The 18,597-nt window shown below is 43.7% G+C and overlaps 1 protein-coding gene across 4 annotated transcripts in view; it reads right to left on the reverse strand.

Moving 5' to 3' along the window:
• Window positions 1–18,597, reverse strand: part of TSPAN33 (tetraspanin 33) — a 25,639-nt gene continuing 7,042 nt past the window's right edge. Inside the window, exons 2-9 of one of the 4 annotated variants that reach the window (XR_012074287.1) lie at window positions 11,517–11,574; window positions 10,722–10,849; window positions 10,338–10,412; window positions 9,415–9,510; window positions 7,951–8,079; window positions 7,422–7,583; window positions 4,493–7,212; window positions 1–4,274 (exon numbers count right to left, since the gene is read on the reverse strand). Coding sequence is in view for 3 of the 4 variants with exons in the window: in XM_072964515.1 (XP_072820616.1) it covers window positions 7,111–7,212; window positions 7,422–7,583; window positions 7,951–8,079; window positions 9,415–9,510; window positions 10,338–10,412; window positions 10,722–10,849; window positions 11,517–11,574 (750 nt within the window). In the remaining variant the exon portion in view is untranslated. Of the gene's footprint in view, window positions 7,213–7,421; window positions 7,584–7,950; window positions 8,080–9,414; window positions 9,511–10,337; window positions 10,413–10,721; window positions 10,850–11,516; window positions 11,575–14,747; window positions 14,965–18,597 lie in introns of those variants that run through there. The other 3 variants (XM_072964517.1, XM_072964515.1, XM_072964516.1) reach the window with 3 other exon arrangements.

Consider the following 18,597-nt stretch of genomic DNA (forward strand, 5'->3'; position numbering starts at 1 on the left):
TTGTACATCAATGTTCATATCAGTTTTATTTGTAATAACTCAAAACTAACCAAATGTCTTTTAGTGGGTGAATGGTTAAACAAACTGTGGTACATCCATACCATGGAATACTACTCAGCAGTAAAAAGGAATGAATTGTTCATACATGTAACAAGTTGAACAGATCTCGAGGGAATTATGCTGAGAGAAAAAAGCCAGTCTCAAAAAGATACCTACTGCATGATTTCATTTATGTAACATTCATGAAATAACATAATTATAGAGATGGAGAACAGATTAGTGGTTGCCAGGGGTTAGTGATAGTGGGGAGGGTGGATGTGGCTATAAAGAGGTAACACAGATGATTTATCTTGTGATGATGGCACAGTTGAGTATTTTTTTGTAACAGTTTTATTGAGATACAATTCATATATGCAGTTCAATACAGTGATTGTAGTGATGATTACTCAAGGCTACACATATGATAAAATTACATATAACTATGCACACATACTCAAATGAGTGTATGTATAACTGGTGAAATCTCAATAAGCTATGGATTACACTCATGTCAATTCCTTGGTTTTGATATCGCACTATATTTGCATAAAATGTCAACACTGGAGGAGGTTAGGGAAAAGTGCATGGGGCATCCCTGTACATTTCTTTGCAACTTCCTGTGAATCTATAATTATTTCAGAATAAAATCATTTTTTAAATTTAAGGCATTTTGTAATTGCCTCATCCAAAATAGCACCTCTTCCATCACTCTCTACCCTCAGAGCCTGCTTTATTTTTCTCCCTAGCCTCTCTCTACCTGACATTCTAGTATATGTAATGTATAAGATACAACATTTTTTAGAACTCTATCTCCTCCAGTAGACTTAAGAAGCCAGGAACTTGTGTTCAGTGCTAAAATGGCACCTGGCACATTCTCTTTGTTGAATGAATGCATGAGTCTACCTGCCTTTCTGCAGGTGTACACTTCATTTGTGTCTATACATAAATTGGTCCTTACAGCGTCCTGCCAGAAAACATTTCATCAAGGTATCCACCCCAGGCTCTCGTTTAGAGGCATTTCAACTGCCTATTTTCAGTAATAACATTTTAATATATGCAATCCTTTAGTGGGCAATTAAGTATTTAATCCCATTCTGTTCATTCCGTCCTGGCTCCAATCAAGACTTTTGGGAATATGTTCTCATCTAGTGTCTTTCTGGGATAGTTAAAACTTTAGCTATGAGAAGGTAGCTAAATAAAAGTCCTTGAATCTGGACAGAGTTGACCCTGTGTTCCTCATAAAAAACTTCAGGAGGTCAAGGCTTCAGACTGAGTTGCTCAAATATGTAAAATGAAGAAATTTTATAAGAAAAAGAGACCATACAAAGAAAGATCATTAAGCTCTCAGCCATCTATCTTGTAACAAATGGTCATGATATATTTCATTGTGCATCTGTGGTAGGCAAAGTAATGGGTCCTAAAGATGTTCACATACTAATCCTCAAAACCTGTGAATATGATGTTTCACATGGCAAAAGGGACTTTGCCGATGGATGTGATTAAGGTTAAGGATCTTGAGATGGGAAGATTAGCCTGGATTATGCAGGTGGGCCCAATCTACTCACATGGATCCTTAAAAACAGAGAACTTTTCCTGGCTGCAGAAAACAAGAGAGATGTGTGGTGAGAAGGACGTGGTCTGCTGTTGCTGGCTTTGAAGACCGAAGGAGGGGACTTCAAGGAACTGGAAAGAGCAGGAAAGAGATTCTCCTTTGGAACCTCCAGAAGAAATGTAGCCTTGCCAACATTCTGATTTTAGCCCAGTGAGACCCGGATCAGACTCTGACCTGCAGAACTGTATGATAATATGTACTGTTTTATGCACTAAGTTTATGGTAAGTTATTACAGCAGCAATAGAAAACTAATATAGCGCCTAACTCTGATTATAGCTTTCCTATCAGCTTTGCCTGTAAGCAACAGAAACCAAGTTGAGCTGCCTTAAGCAAGCAAAGCAGGCTTTTCTGTAAGTGTACAGAAGGTCTCAGAACCCAAGGCAGGAACAGCCGCGGGGCTGCAGAAAGGTTGCTGAACCGCAGGGAAAGCTGCTACCAGGAGTGTCCTTCTTCTGTCTCCCTTGTCTCTGCTTCCCCACTCTACCCCCAATCTGTTTCATTCTTCTCTTTCTGTAGATAGACTTTCTCTGCTACTTAGCCCATAAAGTATAAGAAGTTGAGCCTCAGATTCTTTTTGCCTTCTCTTTCTTCACCAGACCAGTCAGCCCAGGCTGTGACTAGAATCTGATTCTCAATTCCAAAGTCCCAGGGAGGGAACATTGTTTGGCACAGATAGGTTTAAATGCCTATTATGGGTTGAATTGTGTCCCCCCCGACCAAAGAAGATATATTGAATCTCTAACCCTCCAGTACTTCAGAATGTGGCCTTAATTGGAAATATGGTCATTGTAAATGTAATTAGTTAAGATGAGGTAATACAAGAATAAGGCGGGCCCTTATTCCAATATGACTGGTGTCTTTATAACAAGAAGAAACTGGGACACAGGGACAGAGGGAAAATCACCACGTGAAGATGCAGGCAGAGGTTGCAGTTATGCTGCCACAAGCCAAGGTAGCCTGGGGCCACCAGAATCTTTCCCTAGAGGCCAGAGAGAGCACGGCCCTGCCAACACCTTGATTTCAAACTTCCGGCTTCCAGAACTGTGAAACAATGAATTTTGGTTTTTTGAGCCACCCAGTTTGTGGTACAGTTGACTCTTGAACAATGCGGGTTTGTACTGCATTGGTCCACATATAATTGGGTTTTTCCCCCCCAATTAGTACATACTCCATGGTCAGGGCTGGTTGAATCTGTGGATACAGAAGGCCAACTGTGAAGTTCTCTGGGGATTTTCAACTACATGGGGTGCTGGTGCTCCTAACCCTTAAGTTGTTCAAGGATCCACTACACTTTGTTACAGCAGCCCCAGGATACTAATACAGTGCCCAAGCCTGATCCAGTCAGCTCTGTCCAGGAGACCAAGTCTTACAGTACAAACAAGACTTGTCAAGACTCAACCCTATGGCTTGGGGGCAGAGGACCAGTTTCCAAAGAAGGAAGAATCAGTGTGAGCTGGGCAGATGCACTGAAAAGCTGTCCACTCTAGTTCTCGACAGCTAGGATAAATATGATATTCTGATTTTCATTTTTGCTGTTTGTTTTGCTTTAAAAAATTCTTTGACCCTCTAGAATGCATTGCAGTTGTATGATGTGAGATATGAATTTCAGTTACTTCTCTTCTGTAATGTAACCCATTTGTCTTAACAACTTTTATTGGTGATTACCCTTTCCTCTCATCATTGTGTTGCTCCTTGTTTATTAGTCAGTGAGAACTAATGATTAAATACATTTCTAGAATCTCTATGCTACTCCAGTCATCTGAATGGCCAGGTTCTTGGTATGGTAGTGAGACGACTGCAGAGCTTAACTTCCAATTTCTTGCTTCATTTTCTCCTCTGAGTGTTTTATCTATGGCAATTTGGAATATCTGGTTACTCTTAACTTTTTTGGGGGGTGGGGGAGTAGGTTTATAAAATATTCCTAACCTTTTTAGAATAATGGACCCAAAGAACTTCAGGTGGAAGAAGCTGTACTATTCCCTTTTTTTGAAACTGGTCCCTGGCCCTGTTAACAAATCTGGTCACTGGGACGAGAACACGTTAGCAAACAGTAAAGGACCCACATATCAAACTTTGTAATAAAGATGTACCCAGCACACAGCAAGTAACACAATAAATGTTAGTAATTATTAGAATGAACACCTATGGCAAACTCTTGCAAGTATCCAATAATAGCCCATTCCTGCATCTTCCCCACCTTAAGCCATGCATGACAAGGGGAAGGGGATGTGGCAGGCTGAATAATGGCCACCCCAGAATGTCCATGTCCTTATCCCTGAAACTTGTGTATATATTACCTTACCTGGTAAAAGTACTTTATAGATATGGTTAAATTAAGAATCTTAAAATGGGAGATAATCTGGGTGGGCCCAAATTAATCACAAAGGTCCTATAGGAGGGACACAGGAGAGTCAAAGTCAGAGAAAAAGGAGATGTGATCACAGAAGCAGAGGTTGAAGAGATGTGCTTTAAAGATGGAAAAAGAGGCCAGGCACCAAAGAATCAAAATCCCTTCTAGAAGCTGGAAAAATGGATTCTCTAGAGCCCCCAGAAGGAACTTAGCCCTGCTCTCACCTTGATTTTAGCTCAGCAAGGCTCATTTTGGACTTCTGATTTCCAAAGCTGTTAAGATAACAAATTTGTGTTGTATTAAGCCTCTCAATTCTTGGAAACTTGTTACAGCAGCAATAGAAAAAAAAATACAGAGGGAATTAGAATTTCATTGAAAATTCTGCTAAATTTGTACTCCTGGACACAAGTCCTTGTTCAAATTACAAGGTTTGAGGACCACAGACCCTAGAGGTACCTTTCTTGCCATGTCACCCCAGACAGATTCTCACCTTCTCTCTACTTCTGTTCATCCAGCCTGATTTCCTCTGCCCCAAGTACCTCCATCGATTCCCCCACCTTTGAGGTCTAGACGTCAGAGCTGTTTTAAGATACTGGTGTTAACCCCATATGCTTGACACTAGGGTTATTAGAAACAGAAATTCAGGGAACAAATTAAATTAAAACGTGAAATAACAATGAGAAACCTTTCAGAAACGGGGGCATTTTCTCTTCTAGCTCCAGGTCAAAGGGAAAGAAACCTAGAGAGATAGAGAAATGAATCTGGCTAGAAATATTGACTCGCACTATAAGGTTCTGAACATTTGCTTAGGGTTTTTAAAAGCCTAGGACTTGGTGGAAAAATCCCGACCCCTTTTGTTCAAGCGCCAGAGGCTAGCTACTGAGAGACAGTAGACACTTCAGTAAAATTGTAGTTTGGATTTTGTATTTGAATCCCTGTTCTGCAGACCAGCGTTCCTGGTCTTTTCCTCCAAGAGGCCCTAAACGAGCTCCCCGCTGGGTAAGCTCCTCAAAGCCGGCAAACTCTGCCTAAAGGTGCACCACCACAGCTCCTAATACCGAATTCTGGGTCTGCATCACCTAATGAAGGAGAATAAAATGCAACTCTCTGGCACTAAGCGCTTTTTTTAAACTCTTCTCTCCCAGAATAAAAGGCCCTTACTTTTAATTTTTTATTTGTGATGATTTTATTTTTTCTTTCCGTTCTGTTACTAGCTGGAGCTAAACATTGGCTGGGGCCCCAGACGGCTGCTGGAAAGGCGCCCTCCCAGGAGCAGAAGGCTGGCTTAGGAGCAACTGGGGGCGGGGAAAGAACGCTCGACTGAGTCTCTCCAGCGCCGTAGGGCTTCTCCCCAGTCTTTCCCCGGCCAGGCCAAGTTCCCAGTTTGAGCCCCCAGACAGCAGGGCGCGGCGGGGACACTTGAGGGACACTCGCGGCGTAGCGGGACCACGCGGCCCCACGCGGCCCCACGCTCACTGCCTCGCAGCCCCGCACCTCCTTCGCCGGCCGCGGACTGACGCGCGGGCAGGCCGCCGCGGGGGCGGGGACCACCCACGGCGCCGCGTGGCCCCGCCCCGGTGCCGCCCCCGCCCCCAGACGCGCCAGCCCGGCCTCCCAGCTCGCCACCCTCGCACGCTCTTCTCGGCGAGAGGCTAGAGGCAGTCGCGCGCCCAGCTCCAAATGTTTTCTGTCTTCCCTCATTCAGGATGGGCCAGGACACCCAGCTCCTTCAGATAACGATGGAGAAGGGGGCTAGAAGGTCTAGACTTGGAGGGAAGAGATGGCTTTCTTCCTCCTCGTCTCCCCTTACCTCCGGCGGAGAGGGCTAGGCTGCGATTTCCGGACGTATCCTTCTCTAAGCTATCCTGAAAGTTTTGGGTAGCAAATTAATTTCAACTCACTTTAGTTCTGGAAAAAATTAATGTTAGGATTAGGGATACAATCACGCCGCTCCCAGATATGAATTAGGAAATCTCTCGATCTAATTTAGACCGGAGAGAGCTGTGTTGTGGGAGGGGAGTAGCACAGCTGGTTGAGGGGGGCAGTAGCTTAGCGTTTAGGGGAGTCTCCAGTCCCCTCCGAGGGAGGGTTCACCAGCTGGGCCCTGCTACCCCCTCCCCTTCTAGTTGCCAGAATGGAAAATTCATGGAGTCCAGTGTAGCCCAGGTCAACAAACTTTTATTGCCGTTTCTGGCTCCCCCAGCCCCAGCAAGAGCCCTGCTTACTCTGTAGAAATACTGAGCTCTGGTGCAGAGGAATGAGGGGTGTTACCTTTCTTTCTCTGCACATTGCCAAGGTTAAAAAAAAAAAAAAAAACACTTGCTGGAGAGGGAGGGCCAGACAGGGGAGGAATTCAAGGGCACGTATGGCTTAGTCCCACTTCTGCTGGCTGCAGAATATAGAGACCATGGTTCCAAACATTTTTTTAAAGGAGCGGAGAAGGGATGAATTTGGCTGCTGTTGTACCCCTTGCCACGTTTCCATGGAAATGAAGGAGGGGCAGGATGTAGCTCACTCTGACTACCTGGGAGGATGGCAGGACAGGCAGTTAATAAACATATCGCCTTCCACTCCTACCCAACACATACAACTGTCCGCAGCCAACCCCCATGCTCATTGCCTGATCCACTCCCTTCCCTTCTGGAACTGGTATCATGCTAACTGGACTCCAGGCAGGGCTCCTGGTGTCCACTCTCTAGCCAGGTCTCGCTGGCAGCCAGAAACTGAGTATGTCTGTCAAGCTCAGTAGCAGCCCCAGGAGTGCCTTGGGGAAAAGCAGCAGCTAGTGCCCCCGACTACTGTGTACAGCTGCTGTGGCTTAAGCGTCTCTGCTCAGACAAAACAAAAAACATACACCCAAATGCATAAGGTTAGAAACAACACAAAATAACAATGCTGAGAGCTAGGGTGGGGAGAGGAGGCACATCTTTCCAAGACCTGTGCCACCCGTGCACCCCGCCTTCTGCCACCTGGAGTTTGCTCTTTCCACTGGGCTGTTGCTTTCAGGGGCTGGAATCCAAATCTCTGTTTGGTGCTGAGAGCTGTAACCACTGCTGTTGGTTGATGAGGCTCGCCTGTGGCTCTACTGAGGAGGTGCAGGATGGATTCTCAGTACCATGGGTCAGCCCGGTGCTGCTGGTTGTAGAGCTGTAGCTTGATCTGGTCTTTGATCTGATTCACGAGGATCATGGACAGCAGGATTCCCACCAGCTGGGAAAGGTGAGAAGGAATTGGGTCCTCAGCAGTGAGTGACGCCCTTGTTTTCCCGGACTCAGTCTTCCCAGTGCAGTCAGCACCATCACATTCTCTGCCCCTCGGCAATGTCAATGCCTGACACCCTTGGTGATCCCCAGGTGCCCTCCCCAAACAAAGGAGTCTTTACAGAATTGTGGAGCCCACAGTTTTACAGGGTAAGTTACCTGGGGGATGGCCAGGCCCAGTGCCACACCACCAAGTAAGAAGAGGTTGCTGTGTATCCAGTTGACCAGTCTGTCAATACAGCCATTGGTGTAGATGACTTTACTAGCTTCCAAGTAGTCGAGGGCCTGCATGCCTTGGCCACACATGGTGTTTATCACTGCCTGGGGAGAGAGTTGAAGTCAAGTGAGACTCCCATTCTTCTTTTGGGCCTTAGCTGATGGGCTTCCCTAAACTCCTAAATTGTTGGAGAATATATGTGGAGGATGCTAGACTGGAAGTTGCTAAATACCGACTTACCTTCCTCTGAGAGGTCTGAGTCCAGGTCTCCCTGGTTTAGAGACCTGTGTCTTCTGAACCCCAAAGTGGGCTATAGGAGTGAATCAGATTGGGTGAAGAAAAACATCTGGCAGCTGTCCTACAAAATTGATTGGTTAAACTAGGGGATGGGGATTCCCAATAGCAGCTAATCGGAATGTAACTCACATCACTGCGAAGAAGGAAATGAGATGGGCTTGCCTGTGTGCTTACCTGGTTGGGGGTAGGCAAGCAACAGGAGTAAGGCACAGAGCAGCGCTCACGGCTGGGGTTGTCTTCTGAACAGTTGAAATACATGTTCTGGGACCAGTCTTTGTAGGAAATCCCTCCACAGCAGCTGAACTGCAACAAACACCACAGGGGTTAAGAATCACCCACCCCTCACATTGAGGCGACAAGGGGAACGCTCAGAGCAACCAAAAGTCTATGGCAAGCTTCCACTTGTAAGTTCACGTGTTTAAACACAGCATTGAAATTTGAGTTCAAGCTTCTCAGCGGCCTTTACCTGAAGTTTTCTCTTCTTAATTTCTATTGTTTTATATATCTTGTTATAACTTACTGTTGTATATATATTTTGTTTTACACATTCAGCTGTGAGCTCCTTGAGGCCAGTTTCTGATTTTGAACTCCTGCACAGCATAGAGCCTGGCAAAAGCAGATGTTCCAAAAATACTGGCTGAAATAATTAAAAGATTAATACTATACAAACATTTGCCTTAATATAGAGAAAACACATCAGGAGACACTTTAATATTGTGGGCCCATAATTACACCATGAAAGCAACTAGAAGCCAAGTCAACAGTGTAGCATAAGTGAATGGTAACTCAGCATTGGTCTCAAAAGCAGTTTTGTTTAAAATTTAACTTTTGATTCATAGCAGATACTTGTATGCCCATGCTCATAACGGCATTATTCATAATAGCCAAAAGGTAGAAGTGACCCAAGTGTGCTTCCATAGATGAGTCAATTAACAAATATGGTGTATAATATGATGGAATATTATTCAGCCTCAAAAAGGAAGAAAAATTTGGTACATTCCACATGGATGAATCTTGAAGACATGTTAAGTGGAACAAGCCAGTCACAAAAGGACTGAAATGCAGAGACAGAAAATAGAATGGTTGCCAGAAGCTGTGGGGAGGGGGAAATGGAGAGTTAGTGTTCACTGGGTACAGAGTTTCTGTTTGGGAAGATGAAAAAGTTTTGGAGATGGTTGGTGATGATGGTTGTACAACAATGTGACTGCACTTAGTGCTACAGATCTGTATGCTTTAAAATGATAAATTTTGTTATGTATATTTTACCACAGTTTTAAAAAATCTAACTTTTCAATAGGTAACATTAAAAAAAAAATCTGCCCAGCTCCTGCTCCCCCTATAAGTAACCACTTAAAATGATTCCTTACCTACCCATCCAGATTCCTTTTGCAAATATGAACACATATTCTTTCCTCTCGTTTTTTGCACAAAGGGTAGATTACTATATACTGTTCTGTACCCTTAAAAGCACTTTTAAAGCTACATGTGTTTTTTTTTTGCCCCTTCCCAGAATCCATTACCTGGCAGATAATGCAGAAGCCCACAGGCCTGGAGGGTAAGGTGTCTCTTGGGATGACATTAACTTTTGCCCACAGCTTCCCAGACCACTAGATGACCACCCCCACTCTTAGCCCATACCTTCTTCTGACCAAAATCAATGAGGTTCTGCAGATCCAAGTCATCTCGGTAGTGCACGATGGCATTATTGATGATCTCATTCACTTTCCCCCGCGCCTGCCAGAAACATGAGGAGGGAATCAGAATACAAGACTAACCCCTCACCTGCTCCTCCCTGCACAAATAACAATAGGCAGTGGTTATCCTTCCTTATTTAACTCAGACTTGAAATCAGAACCAAGTCCTAGTGATGGAAGATGGCCAGTTCTGAGGCCTCTGCATCCCTGGACCCTCAGGTACCAGGGGGCAAGAAAAATGCTGGACCTGCTCAGAGCCATATTTCAATAAAATCCAATATTTATCACTGAATACTGTTACTACAAAATACTTGTTGACTGATGCAAAGCCGCAAAACTTCTGTATGTGTATGTGTGTGTCTGTGTCTTTAGTAGAAAAGGACTTACTGAACTGAGGCACTGACCTCTAGTGGACACCAGAGAATTGCATCCCTTTAGACTCAAAAAGCTATCATTTTAGGATTTTACTAAGCCAGGACGAGGACTTTCTGAATTAGCTCAGTGGTTCTCAATTTCATAGTTTCTACCATGCTCTCTTCCTTCCTACTTCATTACTTTTCTCAAAGTTTCCTACCCATAGTCCTGTACTCTGCCCCTGGCAATCATTTGCCCTTTGGGAAAGAAATCTGGTTCTTAATTAAAAGGACAGTCACTGAGGGGCAGACCACTTCCAGATATGGTAAGCACTGTTCAAAACCTTGTTTGTTTGTTTGCTTCCCCCCTTTCTTACTTTTGTTTACCCCAATAAATAATTTTTAAAAGAAATAAAGAGCTCATCACATGGTTACTTAGGCTAAGCACGGGCAGGAACCTTCCCTTCCTCCCTCTGGTTCACATCTGAGGAGGCTCCTTGGCTCCCAGCATTACCTTGTCCGAGAAGACGAAGCCCAGGACCCCAGCAGCCAGTTGTAGCAGGAACACGATGGTGAGACAGAGGGAGAACTGTGGGGAGCAGGCAGGAAAAGGAGACAGTCTGATACCACGCCGGACAGTAGCTTCTTCCAGGGCCATGCGGAGTACTGGGGGGCCACAGGGCACTTCTCCCGGGTGACCCCCAAGCAGTAAAGGCTGCTGCCTCTGGGACACTGTCCTAGGGGTGGTCACCCTGTGCTGGGTCACCTGGGCTGAGCTCTAGAGTGAGGAGTGGACAGCATAAGCCTTGGGAACAGAGAGGGACTGAAAGTTTGCAGGAATGAGAGGCACATGGAGGAGGGGGCCAGGGCCTTTTGGGGGGCGCCCCTGACCACTCACCGTCTGCAGGAGGCAGATGTTCTCCCGGAGAGATCCAATGCAGCCACAGAAGGTAAGCAGGAACATGAGGATGCCCACCACGATCAGCAGGATGGCAGGGTCCACTGCCAGGGAGGCCAGTGCTGCTTCTGGGGGAGGAGGCTGTCTCTCAGTCTGAGCCTGGTGCCAACTGAGGGGGGTACCCATGGATGGAATAGGGATGCCCCCCAAAACTGTCCTCCTGCCCTGCTGGGGGAATCTCCAGTGTGGCTGGGTGAAGGTTACAGGGAGCAGTACTGCCCTCCCATGGGAAGAACACAAAGGGACCAGAAGGCCTTGTGGCATTTAATTTGAGGAACTAACAAAGTAAGAGCCTTTATTCCCAGGCTTAAGAAAGGAGGGACCACTTTTCGCTCCAGAAAAGAATTAGAATGGCATTAGGCTCGTTGGCTTTGCAGATGCCGTTTCCTGGAGACTTTATGCAGAGGAATAGGAACAGAGGTTGAGTTACTCCGAAACAGAGCGAGGGAGAGGCTAAAGACTCTAATTACTCTTTGCATGCAGAGGCCTACCTTCTTTCCTAGACACTTCCTAAACCTAAAATACAGGCAGATCTTGTTAGATTCGTGGGAGCGCAGGGAAATCCAGGTGAACTGCCTTGGGTTCCTGATGCCTTGGAGTAGGCTGCTAAGATTTGGCCAGAAGGTGGCTGCCCCCTTTAGCTCCATGGCTTATGTGGGAAGGAGGGCTGAAGGAGGCAGAGGAGGAAGGGGCATGTATGAGTCGTGGAGAGATGGACGGGGCCCTATAGCTCACCCGCATGCTTCATCAGCCGAGCGTAGACTCCCACGCCCACCATCACCATGGAAATCACCTGTGGAGACAGGGAAGGAGCCACACCCTGAGATTTTGGAAACCAGAGAGCTCTTAAAGCCGTGAATAACCTTAAAGGAGAGTAGGAGGAGGACGACTCTTCTTGGACCCAAAGATAAGCATCTTTTTCCTCCCAGTCATACTATTGATAGTATCTGTCAGTGCTTTACCTCCATGAAAAGCTTGTACCAAGATTATCTCATTTAATCCTCAACACAGTTATCTTGTGAGACAGATATTATCCCCATTTTACAGATGAGTAGATTAAGGCAATACAAGGTTAATACAAAACAGCAGTTAAGAACATGAGATTTGGAGCAAGTCAAACCTGGGCCTATGCTGGAAAACTCTCTGAGCCTGTTTCTGTATCTAAAGATGGGAATTAAAAACAACATCATCTATTAAGATTAATGTAAAAATTAGATAAAATGCATGGAAAGCATTTAACACAATGCCTGATAATAAATATTATCTAACATTACTAGTAGTTAACTTGCCCTGGGTCACATGAAACTCTGAAGTTCTGAATTTGAATCCAGCTATAAAAAGGGCAGCAGGCCTAAAGCTGAAGCAGGCCAGAGCTGATGCACACACCCAGGTTTCTAACCCTCTTGGAGGTCAATATAGTGTCAGACGCGGGAAAGTGCAAACCAGTATGAAAGAATGCTTGCATATGAATGTGCATGTGTAAAATAGGAGAATTACCTTGCAAAGGAGCCTTTATCTTTATAAACCCTGATTCTAGTGTGGAGGAACAGAGGAGTTTAAACCTTTCAAACTTTTGGGCTTCTCTCTGGGAGAACAAACTCATCAGAGACCACCAGGGCTCCCTAAAGGGGCCTTCTCTGTGCCCCACCCCCAGGCCCCCAGGAGAGCAGGGTGGCCCAGTGTGCACAGGCTTTGGCCACCCTTTCTTTGTGCCCAGTCCCCAGGCTGGTGCTAAGCAGCAGCTGGTTGTCACCATGGCAATAGCTGGGGACAAGCTCTGGCTGGATAGAGTTCTCAGCAGCAGGGACTTGAGCAAATCAGTGGGGAAGGAGAGGGCTGGCTGGACTCCACCATCTTGCAAGACAGAGACCAGCTGAGAAGAGCCATCTTGGGCTTTGGTGGGAGAAGGGAATTGGGCCCCTACAGCAGGTAATAATAGGGTCAGACTAGTCCCACAGTAGAAAGACATTTTCATCAGGGAACTCTACTATCTAGTGCATTCAGCAAAAAATGGGAAAGCCTTACCTAAAGCTGTGTCTTTCAGGACCCTTCTCTGCCTGTATGCACAGTCCCTCTCCTTGCCCCTCAGTCATTTGTCACCGTCTCTGACTCAGGGCCAGATGTGTTATCTGCTGGCTCTCATACTTTTTGTCCAGGAGAGAGGGGGCTGCTTGTAGGGCTGCATGTGGGACTAGAAGTGCCAGCTGGCTTCCCGTCCCACAGCACAGCCAGGCTCGGGAAGCAAGGGGGAGTGGGTGGGAGGCAAGGAAACCACACAACAGTGATCCCTGTGATTCCACAGGCCTGGAGGCACAGAGTGATTGAGCATCTCTGTCTGCCCTTTAAAACTCACCACAGCCAATTACGGTTCTGAATATCACTTTACTGAATCATTAAAAAATATGTATCTGCTCTTTATTTCTGTTGCTCCCAGGCTCTTCACTGTTTCTTCACATGTTAAATTTTCACTAGGGTGTATAACTGTCCAAAAAGATGGTCTCTGATTAAATCCTAACACAGCTAAAACGAGAAAGGGAAAGAGATGCCACGTGTCATGCGGGTAACTTTATTTCATGGGTGGACTGTAATTTAATCAGTTGTTCTGTCTCTATCTGTGGTAGGTAGAACAGTGTCCTCCCAAAGAGGTCCTGTCCTAATTCCCAGAACCTGTTAATATGTTACCTTACATGTCCAGAGGGGTTTTTTCAAATGTGATTAAGTTAAGGATCTTGAGATGGGGAGATTATCCCAGTTGGCCCAGTGTAACCAGAAGGGACTTTATAAGAGGGAGGCTAGAGGGTCAGAGTCAGAGGAGGAGATGCGTATGATAGTGGAAGCAGAGATTGGAGTGATGTGGTGCCAGGAGCCAAAGAATATGAACAGCCTCTGAAAGCCAGAGGAGGCAAGGAAATGGGTTCTTCCTTAGAGCCTCTAGAAGGAACCATCCCTGCTGACACCTTGATTTTAGCCGAGTGAGGCCTGTATAGGACTTCAGACCTCCAGAACTATAAGAAAATTAATTTGTGTTGTATTAAGCCATTAAGTTTGTGGTAATTTGTTACAGTAGTTATAGGAAACTAATACTATCCAAATCCAATTCTTAAGCCTCTATGTAGAGGTCCTCTGAGGACTGCAAAGATGAGCAAGATGTGGCCCTTAAGGAGACATATGTGTTATATGGGAGAGGGGCAAGAGCATCTGTAGCCTATGCGGTGCTTCTCAACCCTGAGTGCCATTAGAATGGAGTGGGGGAGGGATAAATCAGGAGTTTGGGATTAACAGATACGCACTGCTATATAGAGAATAGATAAACAAGGACCTGCTGTATAGCACAGGGAACTATATTCAATTTCTTGTAATAACCTATAACAGAAAAGCAACTGAAAAAGAATATATATATATATATATATAAAACTGAGTCACTTTGCTGTACACTTGAAACTAACACAAAATTGTAAGCCAATAAAAACAAATAAAAAAGAATGGGGAGTTTTTGAGTTCTCAAAAACTCCTGATGCCTATGCTGCTCATCAAACCAAGTATATCAGAATCTCTGGCATTGGAACCCAGGCAACAGTCCTTCTGAAGGCATTCCAGGTCATTCCAACATGCAGCCAAGTTCAAGAACCACAAACCTAAAGCATATTCAGCCAGGAATCTAGAGCAGCAGGTGCAGGCTACGTGAAAAACAAGATTAAGACTTTAATATTATCGTTAATAATGAATATGATCACTAATGATACTGCTTACCTGGAACTCACTAGCTAACTCTAAAACTGCATTTCTATCATTGATCTGCTTCTTCATCCTGGAGTCATAGCTTGCTCTTTCACACTTCTATTCCTGCTCACATCTCCCACCCCGAATCCCTCAAAGCTGCTGCCATTCCAAAGTTAGTGCTGCTGCTGTTAATAGCATAGCATTTTAGAGTTGAATAGAACCTCAGAAACGAGCTCGGTCACTCACCTTTCTTTATAGATGAGGCCAAAAGAGCGAAGTGATGTTTGACCAAGTGTACATGGGTGCAGCGGCAATATTTGGACCAAACCCGATCTCCAATCTCAGTTGGGTACTTTCTATACCATGTCAGTCTTTGCTATAAAATCCTTATAACGCCCACAATATCACCAATGACCTCCTTTCATGATGAAGATGGAGATAAAGACACTTCTCTTCTTAGAATAGCTTTTCATATTCTGGTTAAAATGAAGCCTCTCTGGAACCTACAAAAGCTAGACACAGGTTTTAAAATAGCTGAGTCCAGCAAAAGGCATGTTCCTGAAGAGTTGTCGATCAAATTCTGTAAAATAATTCGCACGCCCCAGTACCTTTATCGTTATGTAAGGTGAGTAATCACCTTATAATGAAAATAGCCATCCCCAGGCTCCTTGGAAAAATGGCTGATTGTAGGACTAGGCAGGAAAAATACAAGATAAGCCTAGAGCATCCTGCAGGGGCAGGAGGTAAGGGAATGCTCAAAAACAAACAACAAACAAAACCAAAACCTCACACTGATGTGGATATGCCAAAGAGACATCAAGATAAAAAAGTATAAAACTGTTAACCCAAATATAAAATAAATATCTGTGAGTCCATACTGATATAAACAACTTAATAAATAAATAAATGGGGGAGAAAAGACAAAGCTCCCACGTAGAAGAGTTCCAAATAATTTAGGTCGGTCCTACTCTGTCAAGGAAATGGAGCGTAACTCCCCACTCCTAAGTGTGGGCTACACATAGTAACTTCCTTCCAAAGAGAACAGCATGGAAAAGAGGGGAAAAGACTAACTTTACAGTGGAGAAGCCTGACAAACACTATCTCAGCCAGGGGATCAAGGTCAACATCAACAGATGTAAGTCACTGATATATGAGATGATGTGGTGAAAATGGCAATTCCCTTCTGTGGCCTTCCTTCCCCGAACCCATAACCCCCGTATAACCATGAGAAAACATCAGGCAAATTCCAGTGGAGGGACATTTTACAAAATATCTGACCAGTACTTCTCAAAACCATCAAAGTTATCATAAACAAGGAAATTCTGAGAGACTGCACCAGCCAATAAAAACCTAAGGACATATGACAACTAAATGAAATTTGGGATCCTGGATGGGATCCTGGAACACAAAAAGGACAGTAAAGAAAAACTAAGGAAATCTGAATAAAGTGTGGATCCTAATGATAATGCCATTAATTGTGACAAATGAATTATGGAAAATGATAATAATATTGCAGCAACATTGATGCTCTAGAGAATGTCATTCTAAGTGAAGTAAGCCAGAAAGAGAAAGAAAAATACCATATGAGATCGCTCATATGTGGAATCTAAAAAACAAAAACAAAAACAAACAAACAAACAAAAACAAAGCATAAATACAGGACAGAAATAGACTCATGGACAGAGAATACAAACTTGTGGTTACCAGATGGATAGAGGGTGGGAAGGGATAGACTGGGATTTCAAAATTGTAGAATAGATAAACAAGATTACACTGTATAGCACAGGGAAATATACACAAAATGTTATGATAAATCACAGAGAAAAAAATGTGACAATGAGTGTGTATATGTCCATGAATGACTGAAAAATTGTGCTGAACACTGGAATTTGACACAACATTGTAAAATGATTATAAATCAATAAAAAATGTTAAAAAAAAAGAAAATGATAATAATAAGAGACACTGGTTGTGGGGTATATGAGAACTCTCTGTACTGTCTTCTCATATTTTCTGTAAAACTAAAACTGTTCTAAAAAATGAAATCTTAGGGGAAGGGTATAGCTCAAGTGGTAGAGCGCATGCTTAGCATGCATGAGGTCCTGGGTTCAAACCTCAGTACCTCCTCTAAAAAAAAAATTAACCTAATTATCTCCCCTGACCAAAATAATAATAATAATAAAAGTTATTTTAAAAAATCTATTAAAAATACCCCCCAATTCGTTAGTTTTGTAAATCCATACTTTTTAATATCATATTTTCTTAAACTGGGATTCACTTGCATGCAATTTTAACCTTTAATTGGGGTGATTTCTCCTTTCACCAAAACATATGGTGGTGGATCTTAAAACTGTTCAGGTAACAGGGCACCAGGAAGCTACAGTGCTCTGTTGGTGAATGCTACACAATTTTGACATACTAAATTCTTTTTTTAACCTTTGATATCCTATTACTGCTGTCTAATTTACAGTCTATATTTAACTTTCCTCAATTATCCCAATAATGTCCTTTGTAACTGTTTTTTTTTTCTCCTTTTTACTGATTCAGGATCCAGTCAAGGATCATGTATTTAGTGAGCAAGTCTCCTTTAGCCTGGAACAGTTTCATAGTTTTTTCTTTTCTTTGTTGTCAGTTTTTCAAGACAGTGACTTTCAAAAAATTGTAGTAAAACACATATGGCACAAAATCAACCGTTTCAAAGGGTATGGTTTAGTGGCCTTAAGTATATATATTCTGCTATGCAACCATCACCACTATCAGGTTCCAGGACGTTTTTCATCACCCCAAATAGAAACCCTGTACCCATTAAATGGTCACTCTTCATCCCCTCCATTCCTCCAGCCTCTGGCAACTACAAACCTGCTTTCTGTCTCTATGGTTTTGCCTATTCTGTACATTTTCTATAAACGTAATCATACAATATGTGGCTCTTTGTGTCTGACCTCTTTCACTTAGCTTAATGTTTTCAAGGTTCATCCATGTTGTAGAATGCATTTCATTACCTTTTATGACCTAATAATATCCCATTGTATGGACAGAACCCAATGTGTTTTCCATTCATCCATCGACAGACATTTGGGTCGTTCCCACCTTTTGGCTATTTTGAATAGTGTTGCTATGAATAGCCATGTACAAGTTTTTGTTTGAATACCTGTTTTCAGTTCTCTCGGGTATAGACCCAGGAGTGGAATTGCCAGGTCATATGGTAATTCTATGTTTAAGTTTTTGAGGAGCTGCCAAAATGTTTTGCACAGCAGCTGCACCATTTCACATATCCACCGGAAACGTACGGGCTTCCAATTTCTCCATACCCTTGCCAACACATGTCCTGACATTTTTTTCTTTTGACAATGACATTTTTTTAATAAGTCCAGGCCAGTTGTTTGGCTTAATGTCTCTCAATTCGGACATCTGATTGTTTCCTCACAATTAGATTCAGATGACATATTTTGACAGGAGTATTACACAGATAACCTGTCCTTCTCAATGTGCCATGTGAGGAAACATGACATACTAATTTCTATCACAGAAATATGGAACAATTTTACTAACAGATGATGACTGTTACATCTCAGAAAGCAATAATATGGCAATACTCTAAATAGTTTCCTAGTTTTCCACAATGTTTGTTGCCACTTGTCCTCTTCGCTTTGCCTTCTGCTAGCACTTGGTGGCAGATAAGCAGCTGTGGTCTTGAAGAGAAGGTGGTCATGGGAGAAAACAGAAAATGGAGAAAAGTCTCTCCATTTTCTTGATTTTTTTTTCTCCCGTAAAATGGGAAAAGATAGTCATGATTTGATGTTTCTGAGAAAAACTCTTATTCTGGTCCCTAGGACACTACTTCAGGGCCATCAGCACTACAAGAGAAATGGTTATAGGGCCCCAGGTTGCGGTCCTGAACAAGAGTTCTTCTCCTGGCTCTCATGCTCAAATGCAGATAATTACAGGCAAATTAGCTCTTGGAGTCCATTTCCACTGGATTGCACCTTAAGACCAAGGCGGTATGAAAAGACCTGAGGAGGGGGCCCAGGGAAGGCCCTCAAAGACATCAGTGGGGTCTCTGTTCCTATGATACACGTGAAACTTCCCTGTAAAT

This window comes from Vicugna pacos, chromosome 7 (genome assembly GCF_048564905.1).
Source record: "Vicugna pacos chromosome 7, VicPac4, whole genome shotgun sequence".
NCBI classification, from domain to species: Eukaryota; Metazoa; Chordata; class Mammalia; order Artiodactyla; family Camelidae; genus Vicugna; species Vicugna pacos.